The sequence below is a fragment of the Rhinatrema bivittatum genome, chromosome 15, assembly GCF_901001135.1.
Source record: "Rhinatrema bivittatum chromosome 15, aRhiBiv1.1, whole genome shotgun sequence".
Lineage (NCBI taxonomy): Eukaryota > Metazoa > Chordata > Amphibia > Gymnophiona > Rhinatrematidae > Rhinatrema > Rhinatrema bivittatum.
The window spans coordinates 58,454,641-58,471,419 of record NC_042629.1 but is presented as its reverse complement, the minus strand read 5'-3'; the positions used below and the strand labels follow the sequence as shown (position 1 = coordinate 58,471,419).

Below are 16,779 nucleotides of genomic sequence, written 5' to 3'. Positions count from 1 at the left end.
CTGGATTACAGCTGAGCTGATAGTCCTGAAACCAATTCAGGCATCATACTGATTCATAAAGTCATAAGTAAGCTATGAATCACTGCAGAGTCAGAGCTGGAAAAGTGATTAAACAATTGGTATGGCCCTAATAAAATACACATTTTTATTTAAAAAAAGAGAAAATAAAGAATTATAATTTGACAAGTGGCTATCCTAGGAATCAGAACAGGAATGGAAGTAAAAGAGCCAAATAGCCAAATTGATGTTTTTGATATATGTAGCTACTATTGCTGCTTTAAGGACCTGTCCTGGAATTGCTCAGTAGTGCACTGAGAAGCAGTCATGCTTGGAAGAGTGTCATGGGTTATATTGCACTAGTATCTGACTGATTTGTATATGATGTTGGATGCCATTAATAACATCCTAATCCAGGGCTTCCCATGCTGTGGGTTGGGACCCCAAATCGGGTCACAAAACCTTCATAAGGGGTCACAGATGCCAGCAGCATTAGTAGTGGAAGTCAGCGTGGGGCCTGTGAACTACCATGTAAGTAAGTAGCACTACCATTGCATGAGTTTCTGTAGTAACAGGAAGCCTTGCACAAGATAGGATCAGGGTAGCTGCAGTCAACAGACCCCATGCTAATTTTCAGTAGTAGTGCTGCTGCTGCTGCTTGCAAATTACTGTTTGGCTTAGGACCTGTCATGATGAGAGGGGGGAGGGATGAGTATACATGGGTAAGTGGGGATTGCCATTACATTTATTTATTTATTTATTTATTTATTTAAGGTTTTTTATATACCGGCATTCATGATACAATCACATCATGCTGGTTTACAGTTGAACAAGGGGTGCACAACACATTAAAACTGGAACCTGTGCAAAGGAAATTGCAGTTACAATGAACAAGGATGATCAAACTGGGAGAAGAGAGAAATACAGTAGTAATTTAACATCATGTATAGTTATTTACAAAGAACTGTTGAGATTGCATTATAGATGTTGATGAGGTGGAATTTAGGAGGGGTCCGGAAAAGCTTGTTTAAACAGCCAAGTCTTAAGTCTTTTTTGGAATGTTGGGAGGCAAGGCTCCTGTCGGAGATTCGGTGGGATGGAATTCCAGAGTGATGGTCCAGCTGTCGAGAAGGCCCGTTCTCTTAAAGTTATATGCCGAGTGGATTTGGTATGAGGTACCTGGAGGGATCCTCTGTATGCTTCTCTGGTGGGTCTTGAGGAGTTATTTTGGCTGAGCGGGAATTGTAGGTCAAGTGTTGTAAGGTGATGGATGGTTTTATATATAATGGTGATGGACTTGAAGATGATTCTGAAGTGAATAGGGAGCCAATGTAGGTTTTTAGGATAGGGGATATGTGGTCTCTTCTCCTAGTGTTAGTAAGAATTCTTGCTGCCGCATTTTGGACCATCTGTAGAGGTTTGGTGTACGAAGATGGGGAGACCTAGTAGGATAGCGTTGCAGTAATCTATCTTTGAGAAGATTATTGCTTGTAGTATTGTTCTAAAATCTTGAGAGTGGAATAGAGGTTTTATCCTTTTCAGCACATGGAGTTTGTAGAAACAGTCCTTGGTTGTACGGTTGACAAATTCTTTCAAATTCATCCTGTTATCAATTATAACTCCTAAGTCTCTCACTTGGGTGGAGAGTGGGTTGGCTGGAGGAGTAATGGTGGTATTGCTATTTTCTGGGGAGATGAGCAGGAGTTCAGTTTTGGCAGCATTTAATACGAGGTTTAGGCTGGCAAGAAGGTACTTGATTTTTTGGAGGCATGTTTCCCAATGTTCGAGAGTTTTAGAGAAGGATTCTTTAAGGGGGGGATCACTATCTGGACATCATCTGCATAGAGAAAGTGTTTAAGTTTTAGATTGGTTAGGAGCTGGCACAGCGGAAGGAGGTAAATGTTGAAGAGCGTGGGTGATAGGGAGGATCCTTGTGGGACTCCTACAGGTGAGTCATGGTGGGGGGATTCTTTGTTGTGGATTTTAACTTTGTAGCCTCTGTTGTTGAGGAAAGTTTTGAACCAGGCTAGTGCTGTACCTGTTATACCAATGGTCGAAAGTTGGTTTATGAGGATGGAGTGGTTAACGGTGTCGAAAGCTGCCGAGAGGTCTGAAAGAATCAGTAGGAATGATTGTCTTTTGTCGAGACCCAAAATGAGGTAATCTGTCAACAATACGAGGAGAGCTTTGCGGAACCCATATTGAGAAGGGAATAGTAGTTTATCTTCGATGTAGTCTATTTGAGTGTTAACTAGTTTTTCCATGATCTTAGCTATGAATGGTAGGTTCGCGATCGGGCGGAAGTTGTTAGGGTCTGTAGGATCCAAATTTGGCTTCTTTAGTAGTGGTTTGAGGGATGGCAGTTTGAGTTCGTCTGGGTATATTCCTTGAGATAGAGAGCAGTTCCTTGAGATAGAGAGCATCTTGCCCACCACTGAGCTTACCTGATAGAGAAATGTTATCCCTGTCATCAGCCTGCACGGTCTTCCCACCAGTTGTCATTCTGCTTTGATCCAAGGCCAAAAGGAAAATGCCACTGACCTTGGCCCAGGGGGATGTTTGGAGGAGGGGCTGCTTGAAGGGAGGGATAATATGTTGGAGGGATTTGAGAGTTGGAGAAGGTTTAGCTGTGGAGGGTGGGAGAGAAGGGCACGACAGAAGATCAACTGGGATATGTAAGTGGAGGTGAGAAGGGGATCAGCTGGGTGTAATGTAAAAATGGTTGGAGGAGAGGAGGTAAGGTTGGGAGCTGAGAAGGGAGATGGATGATGAGTGAGGAGGGGATGAGGTGAGAGGGAGGTTCTGTTGGGGGTTATAAAGAGGGCCTGGAGATGAGAGGAACAGCAAGAAGGATGCAAAAAGGGTTGGTGGGGCTGGGAGAAAATGGATAGAAGTGAGCAGAAGTGAGAGAGGGTCCTCTGGAGGGGGGGTGGAGGCTGAGAGAGGGGATAAGTTGAAGTGTGGAGAGTGGGAAAAGGAGAGCTTGTTAGAAGGGCTGCATCCTTGCTAATTTTGTTTTGGTCGTCCTCTGGGGTCATGTGAATTTTCAAGTGCTAAAATGGGGTCATGTTGAATAAAAGTTTGGGAAGCCCTGGCCAAGTCAAAAAGGTCCTGTTGGATGTGTGCAGTGTAATCTGTGAGATTCCTCCAAATGTGTGCTCCCAAGGGGAAGAGAAACTGCAAGGGAGTTGTTAAACGTTGGGTGTTAATTAAATGATTCTGGACCCAGTAATGGCTCTAAAGACACACGTGATAATGAGACAAAGCTCTATTGTGGCCAGTCAATCAGGAAAATAAAAATAAGAAGCAAAAATGATTTTAAACTTGAGGTAGATACTCAATGCCAGTTAGCCAGATAAGTTCTTACTTATTTGGCCAAGTGGCGGCAGCTGAATATCTGTTCGCATTTAGCAGCCACCATTTATCCAGATAAGTACTTATCTGGATATGTGGGGGGCAAGAAATGTGCGTTTCAAGGAGGAGCTGCTTATCTATCCAGTTAACATAGCTGGATAAGTAGCAATATTCAGACTGTTATCTAGATAAGTTAGACTTACGCAGTAGGTGGTCTAAAGTTAGTCAGATAAGACTTATCCAGCTAACTAGCAATTATTTGTCTTTATTCAGTGGCATATCCATGCCGCTGAATATACAGGGTGAGTTAGCCCTGCAAGTTTTATCTGGCTAACTCACTTTGCCTGATAAGTTTTAAAGATTGAGCCCACAATATCATATTTATTTCTTTTAAACTGGAAAACCAAAGTCCCCACTTTATAAGAGCTTTCGCCAGAAACTCAGAATGGGAAATATCCTTTTGAAAATAACACCCAAGTTATGATTTTGATTTTTTAAGTAATTTTACTTCATAACAGATCTTTTTTTGTGTTAATTCTTAAGTGGGTCCCAAAATGAAATGTTGGGGAACCAGAACCAGAGGCAAAACTGCCTTGAACACCCAAGAAATACACATGTATGTGTTAAAGAGCAGGGTGATATTGGTCGTATTAGGAAGATAAATTCATGCCAGAAAATTAGCTCAAACTCCTCTTCCTCTTCTCCCCTCCAAAAAAAACTTTTTAAGAGGTATGAGGGATTTCTAAATTAAATTTCCCTTTGAAGTCCATCTGAAGGGTTTAATAAACATGTAGATACACTATATCAACTGGTTCACGTTTATTTGGACTTTCAGAAGGCATTTGACAAAGTTCCCCATGAGAGACTCCTTAGGAAATTAAAAAGTCATGATATCGGAGGCAATGTCGTCTTGTGGATTGATAACTGATTAAAAGATAGGAAATAGCAGGTAGGAATAAATGATCAGTTTTCCAAATGGAGGAAGGTGATTAGTGGAATACCCCACAGGGTTCTGTATTGGCATCTGTGCTCTTTAGCATATTCATAAATGATCTAGAAAAGAGAACAAGTGAGGCGATCAAATTTGCAGATGACATTAAATCATTCAAGGTTGTTAAAATTGTGGTTTGTGAAGTATTGCAGAGGGACCTTGTGAGACTAGGAAACTGGTCAACTGAATGATAGTTGAGATTTAATGTGGGAAAGTGCAAAGTGATGCACATAGGGAAAAACAAATCCAACTGCAGGTACACGACATTGGGTGTCACCACTCAGGAAAAAGGACCATTGAAATCCTTGGCTTAGTATGCAGCAGCAGTCAAAAAAGCAAATTGAATGTTAGGAACGGTCGGAAAAAGAATAGAGAATAAAACAGGAAACATATCGCTGCTATATCGAGCCATCGTGTGACCATACTTTGAGTATTGTGTGCAGTTCTCAGTGCCCGCTCTCAAAAGAGACAAGGAAAGGTGCAGATGAGGGTGTCAAAAATAGTGAAGGGGATGGAAGAGCTGCGCAGGCTGGTGCTCTTCAGCATGGAAAAGAGATGGCAGAGATGGGACATGATAGAAGTTTATGAAATCATGAGTGGGGTGGAATGGGAAAAAAAAAAAAAGAGGATGGTTATTTATCCTTTCAAAATATACTAAAAAAGGGGAAACTCCAAAATAGTAACAATCAGCAGATTTAAAATGAATCGTAGAAAGTGGACTCTATTGCCAGAGGATGTGGTCAAGACAATTAGATTTTAAAGATGTGAGGACATTATTTGCCAGGTAGACTAAGGAGAGGTGTTGCTATCCCTGGGAGTGAGGTACAGGAATCAGATCTATTGTATGGGGGGCTCGGTGCACCTTGCTCAGACCCAGGATGGCTTTTGTATTTAATGAAGATTCCCATCCCTCCATGCAGTTGTATGTGGATTGCCGGAGGGCTTCTTACCAACTGCGTTGCTTATTTGTTGCTTAGATTTTCTGACTTGCCTTCGAAGGTACATTGTAAATGGTAGGAAGAGTGCCTTGTTTTCATGATTGTCTTGGCAAAAATGTCTTCTGTACTGCTCTCCTAGCATAGTACTACAGGGTAGAAATAGGTTAAACAACTTATCCAGTAAGGCCCTCCAGGGTATAGCTTGGTAATAGAATATCTGCACTTTTGGAGCCTCTGTGGATTATTTTTTTTTTTTTTGGAGGTGGGTGTGGGGCTTCCAGATTAGTTAGAGCTGGCCTCTGCTGGGCCGATGGGTTCCACAAGTAGCCGTCCTCATTTTTATATCCTCTCACCACTTTCACTGTGGTCGCAGCAACAGGTGCTCAGCCAGGGGTCAGAAACCGAGCCCCCGTACAAGTGTACTAGGTCTGACCTTTAGGTATAGTCATGCAGGGGCTGAGAATCCCTGCCTCCCTGGGAGTATGAATGCAATGCTTCCTCTGTTACATCCCCAGCCAGCTTAAGAAGAAGTCCTTGTGTTTCTTCTTTCTTCTGTGTTGTGCTGATATCCAGAAAAAAGATTATCAGACCTTACTATTTAATTCTAGGACTTTTAAGGAGAAAAACCCATCTTAAATTGGATGCAGGCTACATTTCCACTTACGTAGCCCCAGATGTTTCGTAACGGCACCCATTGACCCCTATATAGTATCTGGTGACTTTGTTCATGTTTATTGTGATACATTCTAGTCCTGACTTTCCACTTACTTGAACAAATCAGTGGAAGAATATTTATATTTGTGTTGGTCTTCAGTCACCTAAAACAGTAATAGATTGTGACTGCGGCCTCCCCTACTATCTTCTTTAATGGATTAGAAAGCTTAGACTGGCTTGTGTGTTTAGCTGCATGCACTGTCCTACCCCTTCCTACTGATCTGCAAGCTGTTCCATTGGCTTTCTTTCTGTTTCCTGCTGCTTTCTTGCTTCATTATTGAAGGGAGGATTCAGACCTATCCAGGTAATTTATACTAATGCATCTGCATGGCATAGTTTTCCTCCTTTTAACACAAAAAAAAAAATGAGAGGCTCTTTGGTGCTAAATAACTTTTTGCAAAAAATAAGACTTTCTGGTTGTCTGTGGCATATCTTCTTTTTAAATTACACACACTGTTACTGCCGTGATAACCTGGCTTACAAAGCTTAGGATGTGTTCTTCCCTGAGGTCATCCCGTTAGAGAGTTTTGTGCTAACCATTTGATGTTAGCTCGGGGAGGCGTTGTAGCAAAATGTGTTCAGAAAAGTGACCGCGACTGTACATACCTAAGCAGTAAGTCGCTGTATTTGCAGATCAGAAGGTCCTATTTTTAAGTCAATTCTTTTGTGAATATTTACTGTTTCCATGTGACATTTTTTTTTCAAGGTTTGTAAGGCTAAGGAATAAGAACAGGGGCAGTGTGAAAGGGCTGAAAATGGTTTCCACATCTGAAATACATGTGCCAGCTTACAAGGGGTACAGGGGCTCTATGTGGGTCATGCAGGTCTGAAGGTGTTGCAAAGCATGATGCACTATTCTTGACCTTTCCATGCTCTGCTTATGTAGCAGGCTGTTCGCCACAGATGTGTCTGAGGTGCTCCCGCTTACATTATTTAGCCCCTTTTATGCTGGGTCTGTTCTGATTATTGGGGGAAGGGGGAAGGAAGAGATCAAAACTGAATACAGATCTCTGCCTCCAGACTACTCATCCTCATGCACTGTATGTAGAGCGGGCAATGTGTGTGTTCACATGCTCATTATGGGAGCAATAATTAAACTGCCCACTTTGGTGCACCGATAAAGTTAAGTTATATGCAGAGTTTTGCTCTGATTATTGCTGCTCCTGCTTGTTCTGTGGGCACTTTTTTTCTGACCAAAACTTGCATGTGGTGTTGCCTCCCCTGCCCTAACCCTGCCCCTGGCATAAGCGTACATTTACCCGCACAGAGCATGGGTAATTTTCCCAAAGTTCATTTCTGAGAGTAAAATACCCAAGGAAACGACTTTGAATATTTTTCTCTCTGTATATCTCTAATTAAATAAAAACTCAAAATTGAGACGATGAGACGAAGTTTCAGAGAAATTGGTAGTTAAAAGTTCTCAGGATTTAATTTTTAAAAATTACAGAAACTTGGTAATTAAGCTATAATCTGTTTTCAATTAGAAATCCTACTTAGGTGGTGGTACACTTTAATATTCAAATTTAAATGAATAGGTAAAATCATAGGAGTACTCCAGCAACTTTTGTTTATTCTTGGAGGAGAGGAAATGTTGCCAAAATGTCAGTTTTTCATATTTTTCTTTTCCCTCCCTCCCAGTTTTTCCAGAGACCTCAGATCCAGCCTCCTCGTGCTACGATCCAGAATAGCAGCCCTTCCATTCGCCCCGGTGCTCAGACACCAACTGCAGTGTATCAGACCAATCAACACATCATGATGGTGAACCATCTGCCAATGCCATATGCAATGCCACAGGGTCCCCAGTACTGCCTGCCTCAGGTAAGGTATATCAACCCTTGACTCACATCTTGTCCCCCTGTCTGAGACACTGCAACGGCACAGAGCTGTCCTACTACTGGTAATGTATGACTGATACACCAAGTGTCAATTTAACAATTCTAAAGCTGCACCACTTGTCCCGAATCGCTGCACTGCATACAAGGTCTCTGAAAATTCCCTTCCACTAATGCATTTTAATGGGAGGTTAACATTTTATTTCCCTATTTTTCGCCTCAAGAGCTTTCGGACATTAGTATATATGTAAGAGACCCTGTAATTCTCCAGCAGAGACCATGCTCTGTATTTAAAATAGTTAATGTGGGTCCTCTGCAGAAATGAACACTTGACGAAACATTTCTAGAAAAATCCTTTTCTCCATCTTCTGCTACAATAGTGAAGGCATACAATTGGAGGATATTACAGCAGCCAAAATAACTACATTTGTCCACCTAAATCTTTCTCTTGTGGAGTGGTATGATTGCATAATTTAAAGGGGACACTGGTAGGGACGCTGAATGCTGTGTGATGATCGCGCCTTTTAAACAAAGGTGGTGTTCTGATCAGGAGTCAGAGAAGGGATCTCACCAGTGACAAAGTTGGGGAAACCCCTCCTTTTACGATGCAGCCATTAAAAGGGTAGTTTTTTTTTTAATGCACATAAGCCCGCTTTGAAAATTTGCGGGTCGTCCTGGTCCGTGTGCACACATCCATTCAGGAAGGAGATGGAGGATCTTCCTGCACGTCCATTTATGTGCATGCTTTCACAGATCAGAGGTCTGCGTGTAAACGCTTTCTGCATGTCGACTCCACCTCCCAGGAAATCCTCTCGCTAATGCGGCTCACAATATAACAAACATAATTAAAATGAAAAACATATATAACTACAAGAAACAAAGCATATAAAATTGCATATTTCCCTGTCATTCCCTTCCAATCCCTTGGCTAAGTTCTAGTAACTAGCCCTATATGTTTTCTAGACTCTGATTCCCCAAAGGCAAGCCTAAACATCCAAGTTTTCAATTCTTTTTTGGAAGTTTTTTCATCAGCTCTGGCATGCTGTTCCATAGAATAAGTCTATCCACAGTTATAGCCCGTCCTCACACCTCCCCCCAAGTCTGCCTGCTGGATTGTAGGAACCACGAATAAGCCTTGGTTTGCTGATCTCAGGCTTCTGCCTGACCAACTCATTTCCGTTTTATGAATTATTTTTTGGATTGGCATCAAGATTTTATAATGGATTCTGAAGGAGACTGGAAGCCAATATGGTTTATACAGGATCAGAGTGATGGGATCATATTTGTGTTCCAGTTAGAATCCTTGCTGCAGAATTTTGCAATAATTGTAGGGACCTTAATGGTTCTCTCGGGAATCCCCCAGTAGCAGGGAATTAGAATAATTCCCGAAAAAATAAGGATTTGCAGAACTAACCAAAAATCACTGAAATGCTTTTACTTGCACAGTTGCCTAATTGATTTTCAAAGAGCCATTTATATGCATAAAACAGGATTTTATGTGCACAAGCCGCTTTGAAAATGAAGCGTATGTGTATATGGGGTAATATTTGTTGTGAATAAGATGTTAAATTAATTCCTTCTGTAACCCTTTTGGTTTGCCTATTGCATTATTTGTTGAAAGCAGCTGACTGTGATGTCATTCACATCTGATTGGCTGTTGCATTACTGCATTCTAATTCCAAAGTGGGGTCTAGAATTTGGATAGCGAACATAGAAATGTATGTAATGGGACTCGGCCTTCCAATTTCCCTTTTTATTCAGCATTTGGGCTTCTGTTGGGGAGATTTGTAGATCTTCTAGATGCAGTCTTATTTTGTGATCCCTCTCTCTTAAGATGTATTTAATTTAAACATTTAGATATATAGAAATTAACTGAAACAGAACATTTGTGAACATGGTTCACATATTGTGATGCAAAACTGAGTTGTCTGTCTTGTTGTTTTTAGCTTTCTCCGTTACCAGTACAAAGCACAGTACAAGAGTGTGAACAGTGGAAAAGACTAAAATTGTTTCCTTATGCTTTAAATTGCACTTTAATTACTTTGAACTTATATCACTATTTTGTGAACTGCAGCTTCAAATGACCAGTGAAGTTTGTATTGTCATTGCTAGGCATGATGCCTGAGAGACTCTTAAATGCAAATGGTCCTAGAGTAGCTCCGTTTGACATGGACAAGAGCCAGATAATAATTTCACTCTTTATTGTAAATATGAAGCTGTTTTTATGTGTGAAATGATATCCTGGGCTGACAGCAGCCAGCCATTCTGTTGTTTGCACTCTCTTCCCTGATCTGCTGTCCTTTAGGCCTGACTAGCTCCAGGCTGCACCACATCTTACTCCAGAGATCAGGAAATACTGGAGAGAGGGAGAATGCAGCAGGTGGTTAGGTTCAGTTAGCTTCTAGTGGGGGTTAGAGTGAGGCAACAGCTTTTGTCTCTTAGATCTTCCTTCATTAGTCTCTCTACTAAGTTAGATATTCAAAGAACCACCAAGCAGTGAAATTAACTGCTAACTAGCTACATATGAAAACATACCAAGACATGCCTGGCCCCTTTTTTCTCTGGTTAAATCTGTGTGCATAATAATTTTAGCCAGACTGAGGAGAGGAGGGAAAGATTTCCAAACAGATTTATGTGGTTAAAAGTAATTTCCTAGCATTTAGACAGATGACTCAGGACCAGTGGGTTATACACCTTTGCCAACAGATGGAGACGGAGCAATCTGACATCACAGTATATATACTCCTGCAGCGACATCAGCCTGCCAGTATTCTCTGTCTCCAGCAGATGGTGGATGTGCATCTCCCTATGGGGATTGCTTCAGATTTGAGAAGGAGATAAAGAAAAAAAATGAAAAGCACTGCTCTCATGTGGTGATACAATTGATCCCACCTCCAGTTGAGAATTCCTGAGGTGATTTCTGTGGTCTCTCAGAGGTGTGCCTTGTCCTGTAGCTGGTTTTTGCCGGCATGGACTTAGCTGATTGTACAGCTTAAAGGCAGCGGGTGCAGGAAGCCGAGAGGCGGTGACAGCAGATGCCCTCTCCCCCCACAGCCACAGGCAGTCTCTATACTCAGCCAGGAAGGGCTGAGCTTAGGTAAGTTTAAAAGAAAAAAGTCAGAGACAGTGAGAGGGGCTTTGTAGGACTTCCTCAGGTCTCTGTGCTCGGTGCGCCGATCCAACATTCGTTCCTGCTCCCGTGGACGTTAAGCGGCCTGGGTGGGCTAGGCCCCATTGTTAAGCTTTTTCCTGCACACCATGTGGAAGGCTGCAGCAGTATTTTCGTGCGCTTTGGTGGGTGTTTGCCCTCTAGTGGAACGTCACTGTGCGCAGTGCGCTTTGTTCTGGGTGCATTTCTTGTGCGCCCAGATTTTGGCTTCACTGTTTGTGTGTTTGTTTTTGTGGTGCTTAATCTGGGGTGCGTAAAATTTGTGCCCTTGAAATATTTCAGTGCGAGCTGGCTGGACGCATATTCTTAGTGAACTGCTGTACTAATGGCACCAGTGAACAAGAAACCTAAGCGCCTTCCTCTCTGTTGCCTGTCATATTTGGGCATCTCAGCCTGAAGTGCCCTCTAACATGTGTCGGCGCTGCTTAGAGACTCAGGGAGGATCATCTTCCTCTGATTTGGTTAAACCTGGTTCTTCCCAGCTGGATGATGGTCTGGTTGAGAGGTTGCCTGGAGGTACGCCAGACCTTGGAACTCCCCTGACTGGTTCCTCCGCAGGAGAAGGCAGCTCAGTTGGCCCTGCTCCAGTGCCTTCCTCTTTTGGCCTGGATCCTTATGCCTCTTCTTGGGTAGAGTTTTTTCAGGTATTACAATCCTTAGCTTCCGCCAATCTGGTCTGGTCAGATCCTCAGCCGGTGGCCCCTCCCTCTTCCAGTCCTATGTTTAAGCGCCAGAGCATGCCTCGGTTAGTTGCTGGAACCTGGATGGCACTGATGATGAGTCAGATCTTGACTCCCTGGAGGATGGGGAACATAACAGATACGGACTGGAACCGTATCTGTTATGTTCTTACTGAATGATAGCCTAGATATTTCTCAACTCCTGTAAAAATCAGAAATTGATTCTGGGTCTGAAACCGTATGAGTTCATTTGGCTCCGAGATATTTTTTAAACATCGTGAGATATTTAAGGGTCATAAGATATGAATGTTTCCTGATGTCATCAATGTAATACAAAAAAAAGAGAATGCAGTTTTTGATTTTAAGACCTAAGCTATTGTAAATGGGTGCCACATTCATGTTGTGGTATCTGTGTAAGTGAATTATTAAATTTCATGGGTTGAAATATATTTTTCAACCTTTGCAGTTGTCTGCTTTTGTAACTGGAAAGATAGTTGTAAGTATGCTGCTAGTTCCTAATCTGCACGAGTAATCAGTATTCTATGGATGGGCTGCTTAGACCCAAATGTTGGAAGGATACCATCTATATAACTAGACATTTGTTGCCTTAGAGTATTTTTTTTTCATTGGCTTTCTATCTATTCCCCCCATCCCCCCCCCCCCAAATGGTGGACTAATTTTCAAGATTAATGTATTAAGTAATTTCCTATTTTTTTCTTTCTTTGCTTCATTATCTTGATGTATTTCTTCTGGGTTAAGTGCTTGGAATTATTTTTGAAATTATAGTTACATATCTATATATAGATAGATATCATAATAATCAAAATAGAGGAACATTATCTTCTAAACCTATTTTTAAAAAAAGTTATGAAACCATTGAAAAAATCCAGCTCATTGCTTAAAAGCAAAAGTTATGTCAGATGGGCACAGTTCAGATTGTATTAGCTGGCTGAACTGGTCATTTCAATTATTGCTGGTAAACACAACCATATTGCACTGAACAACAATGTCCAAAGCAAGCTTTCAAAACCAGCCACTCCATGTGTACTTTCAGAGATGATCCCCTTCCTCTGACAAAGGCCCTCGTTTCACCTTAGAAGGCTTCTTCAGGGGGATAGCATATAGAATGGTTATACTAAACCAATCTCAAAACCACATACCTCAGATAAGTCTTCGGACTGTTCAGGGGTTACTTCAACAAACAGCTTTGTGCCGGATTTCTAAACATAAAACACAGAAATCACTATCATACATTTACCATCATATCTGTATTTACAAATATCTCCAACTTAAACTCATCTCCCTACTAGAAATCAGCAGACAGCATAACTGAAGCTGAATCCTCTATGCTTCACCAACCTCTCACGTACAGCTCATCTTACCACCCACCTTACCTGTCTACTAGTCCAGATCCCCATTCAGACAATGACAGCTAACATAAAAGCCATCCATTATCCCATCCTATCAAAAAGCTTCCCATTCAGTAGACAAATTTTAGACCACTAGGAGCCAGTGTTTGCCAGAAGAAAATGAAAACTTGTTCCCCTCTCATTAATACTGCAGACATGTCTCCACCCACCCCCCCAGCATGGTAAATGTATTTCTTGTATAACAAACAACCATAGCTGATGTGTGCCTCATGCTATCCAACCCATCAATGTCTAACCCAATGGTCCTGCTTGTTTATTAGTATGGATACAACTTTTGTGCTGAATAATGCGGGTTTTAACCACTTGTATTTATTTAAAAATCACATATACCGCATCTTTTCACGATTCTCCGTGTGTGTGGTGAACAACTTCTGGCATGGACATAGAATGCCATAAATAACCCGCTTGGTGTTAAAATCAAAGTTAACCAGCTAAACAATATTGAATTGGCAGGGATGGGTGTTGAAATAATGTTAAGGCACAGGTGTTCTCACAAACAACACATTCACCACATTGATATTGGCCCCCTCCCTCAAGGCAAAAATTGTTCTGCTGTGTGGTATCAGGGTCACTAATGTCATGTAAATTTCTACCTCTTGTACAGGCAAGCATTTTTTTTTTAAAGATATCATGCATAGATATAGATCTGTGTATATATCTATATTTATAGAATCTATACAAAAACTACAGTCCTGAATGTCGTAAAAGGGTGTAGCAAATGCACTTCAGAAAAAAAATGTTTTAAAGAAAAAACTGTAGAAAATATTCCAGAAAGAAGGAAAAAAAACTTTTAGAAAGGGGAAAAAGCAAGATCATAACCTGCTACCCCGAGGTAGCAAACAAACTTGTAGGAATATCTCACAGAACGTGCCAACAGGCCTCAAGCAAATCTAGTCAACTCTAGCCAAAAACCCCATGATCAAATTGAAATAAAGTCACTTGAATCTACCAAACTAGGCTTATATGAAATCAGGGAGTCTGTGTATGAATGAAAATATATGTAAACGGCTGGGATGATACTTGAGAGAAATCTCTTCAAACAATATCTTGTTGTTGCTCAGCTTTAAATACTGTGAATTGACATCAATACTGTGTGAGGAGAGTGTTGGAATGTGCCTTATTGCAGCATAGCTTTGTTACAACACCTTAATGTACCCAACTGAAGATCCTTGTTTCGTCATTCAATGGGAATTAAAAGATTAAACACTGGCTGTTGGGAAACAAAGCACACGTATTACAGTCCATCCTTGAAGTAACAGGCACTTTCCAAGAAATTTATCGTCTAGATGGACTGTAATACATGAATGCTTTGTTTTCCAACAGCCAGCGGGTTCTGGCTCATGTAGAGCTGGTAAGAAGCAATGCGGGCAGTAAGCATCTCCCCTTCCAAGAGCATCCATCGCTCTATGGTCCTTCCCCAGAGGTGCCGGGGAATGGGTCCAAGACCAATTTGCTCTCTTGAGTGGATTCAACCACCACCAACTGGTGGGGCAATTGTTGCTTATCGAATCCTGAAGCCTTCTGGACGAAGCAAACCCCTTCAGCTTTCTTATTCACGGGAGGCACTGTGAGGAGGTGTTCCTATATCCTTAGCAGCAGCTCTTTAAGGGTCTCCTGTACCGGGGACCTACATGATCTCCTTCTGAAGCTTCACGAACTGGAGGATCTCAAGCATTATGAGCCTGGCATCCTCCTCCGTCTGGAACTGAAATGGGATGGCTTCCGCCATAGCCTTCACAAACCCTGCGAAGGTTAAGTCCTTAGGCAGGGATTTCCTTTGCTCTTCTGGAGGAGAAGGGTCTGAGGAGAGAACCCGCGGAGGAGGACAACTCAGTTATCCTACCCCCAGGGTTCATAGGGACTCTCATCCTTGCCACAGTGATAGGGCCCTAGGTACTCGGCCTTTTCCCAGATGTGCAGGCACCAGCAAAGCTGGTTGGGGCGGGGGGCTACAGGCCTCTGTGTCTGTTTGCCTCGGTGGAGCTTCCTCCTCTGAGGAACCAGCAATGACTCCATATCGGTAAGGGGAGGCATTGGTGACTGATGCTATCCTGGGAACCGATGCCAGCTGGGTCGGTAATGCACCGATGAGCATGTTGAGCTTCTCCAGCAGTCATCTGGGCCACCGGGAGCATTGCCAAAAAATGGATGTGGCCATGATGGGATGAAACAAAAGGGCCGCAAAATCAAAATTGTTGGCGACTGGCGGCGATGGCCAGTGGGCACCACTGCTGCGGGGAATCAACCACGAAAAGAAACTTACCAGAAGTGTCAAACCCTGACTATTAGCACTATGGGGAAACACTGAGAAGGACCCGGTGTCACAAACCATGAGGAAAAACTGCGAAAAAGCAAGAAAAAAGAAAGTTTTCCAAAAGGCCAAAAAACAGCCAAATTATCTTACTCATACCAAGATGCTTACAGCTCCATGGAAAAAGCGAGGCTGGAGAGGGGCCCTGCTTGGTCGCCAGATTTAAGGCACACTCAGTGTGCCGTCAAAGTTCTAGAAACTTTGACATAAGTTTTCCGTGTCGGGGCTCCATCTAATGATGTCACCCATGTGTAAGGACTATTATACTGCTTGTCCTCAGAGAATGGGAGTTGCCAAATGAATTCTGTCTAATTGGCTACCAGATTATATGGCGGACTGTTATGTACTGGCTGGCATACAGATTACAGGTTATGTCAAGGCTCATGAAGCAAGAGACATGGTGACTTCAGTGGCTCATCTCAGCGCCTCTTTTATTGAAGACAATTGCAGAGCTGCTAGTGCTTATCTGTTCACATCTTCACTATCTGGATAGCATGTCCTAAAGAGACTAACTTCAGACAAGTAGCTCTGCACAGCCTGTTCTCCCAGTACGTCACTCTCAGTTTGGTGGGGTGGTGCCGTCTTTGGGTGAGTGCTTCTGCTATGCAAGCTCAGCTTGGGACTCCTCATTGTATAATGGCTAACTCGTTCCTACTTTTGACAGGGGATGCAAGCTTGCTTACCTAGAAACATTGCTTTCTGTAGCTAGCAGAATGAATTAACCATACTTAATACATGCCAGCCCACCTACTCGGAGAGACAACTAACTCGCTAAAGCTTAAGCTCTAAAAGAGATCGATGGGCTCATGAGTCCCGCACATACTCAGTAAAGTTTCTGCTGATCTCTGAGAGCTGAGTCCATGTTAGTGCTGTGAGATGAAATCACCCAAGCTTATTGGCTAATTCATTCTGCTGCCTGGAGAATCCAATTTACAAATAGGCAAACGTATTTCACATACATGATCTTTTATAAATATTTTTATATCCTAGTTACTCCTCTATCTTGTTTCTTAATACTGTACAGTGAACTATTTTAAACTAGATTTTTAGAATTTTGGATCCTGTACTGTATCATTGCATTGTTAGTAAAACAGCAGCTGAAAATACTGCTGATATTGTACTTGCAAGCCCTAAGGGAGAAAAAGCAAGTGTTTCTACTGTGCTTTTGAACTGTATTTTTGTGTGTTTGAGAGGAAAAAAAGGACGAAGACAAATTTAATGGTGCAAGTGCATTCTTCCTGGACAGCTGCCCCTGTTCCCCCATAACAGCCTTATCTAGCCAAGACCATGGGATTGATTCATTAAGGCTTTTTTCCCCAGTCTATATTATGGGGAAAAGTTTAATAAATAATTCCCTGAGTAG

At 42.1% G+C, this 16,779-nt stretch overlaps 1 protein-coding gene across 8 annotated transcripts in view; it reads left to right on the top strand.

The window, feature by feature from the left end:
- Positions 1 to 16,779, top strand: part of EIF4G3 (eukaryotic translation initiation factor 4 gamma 3) — a 523,222-nt gene that overhangs the window by 335,266 nt on the left and 171,177 nt on the right. For all 8 annotated transcript variants that reach the window (XM_029579175.1, XM_029579173.1, XM_029579174.1 and 5 more), the window contains one exon: positions 7,633 to 7,812. In XM_029579175.1, the coding sequence (XP_029435035.1) occupies positions 7,633 to 7,812 (180 nt within the window). The remainder of the gene's footprint in view (positions 1 to 7,632; positions 7,813 to 16,779) is intronic.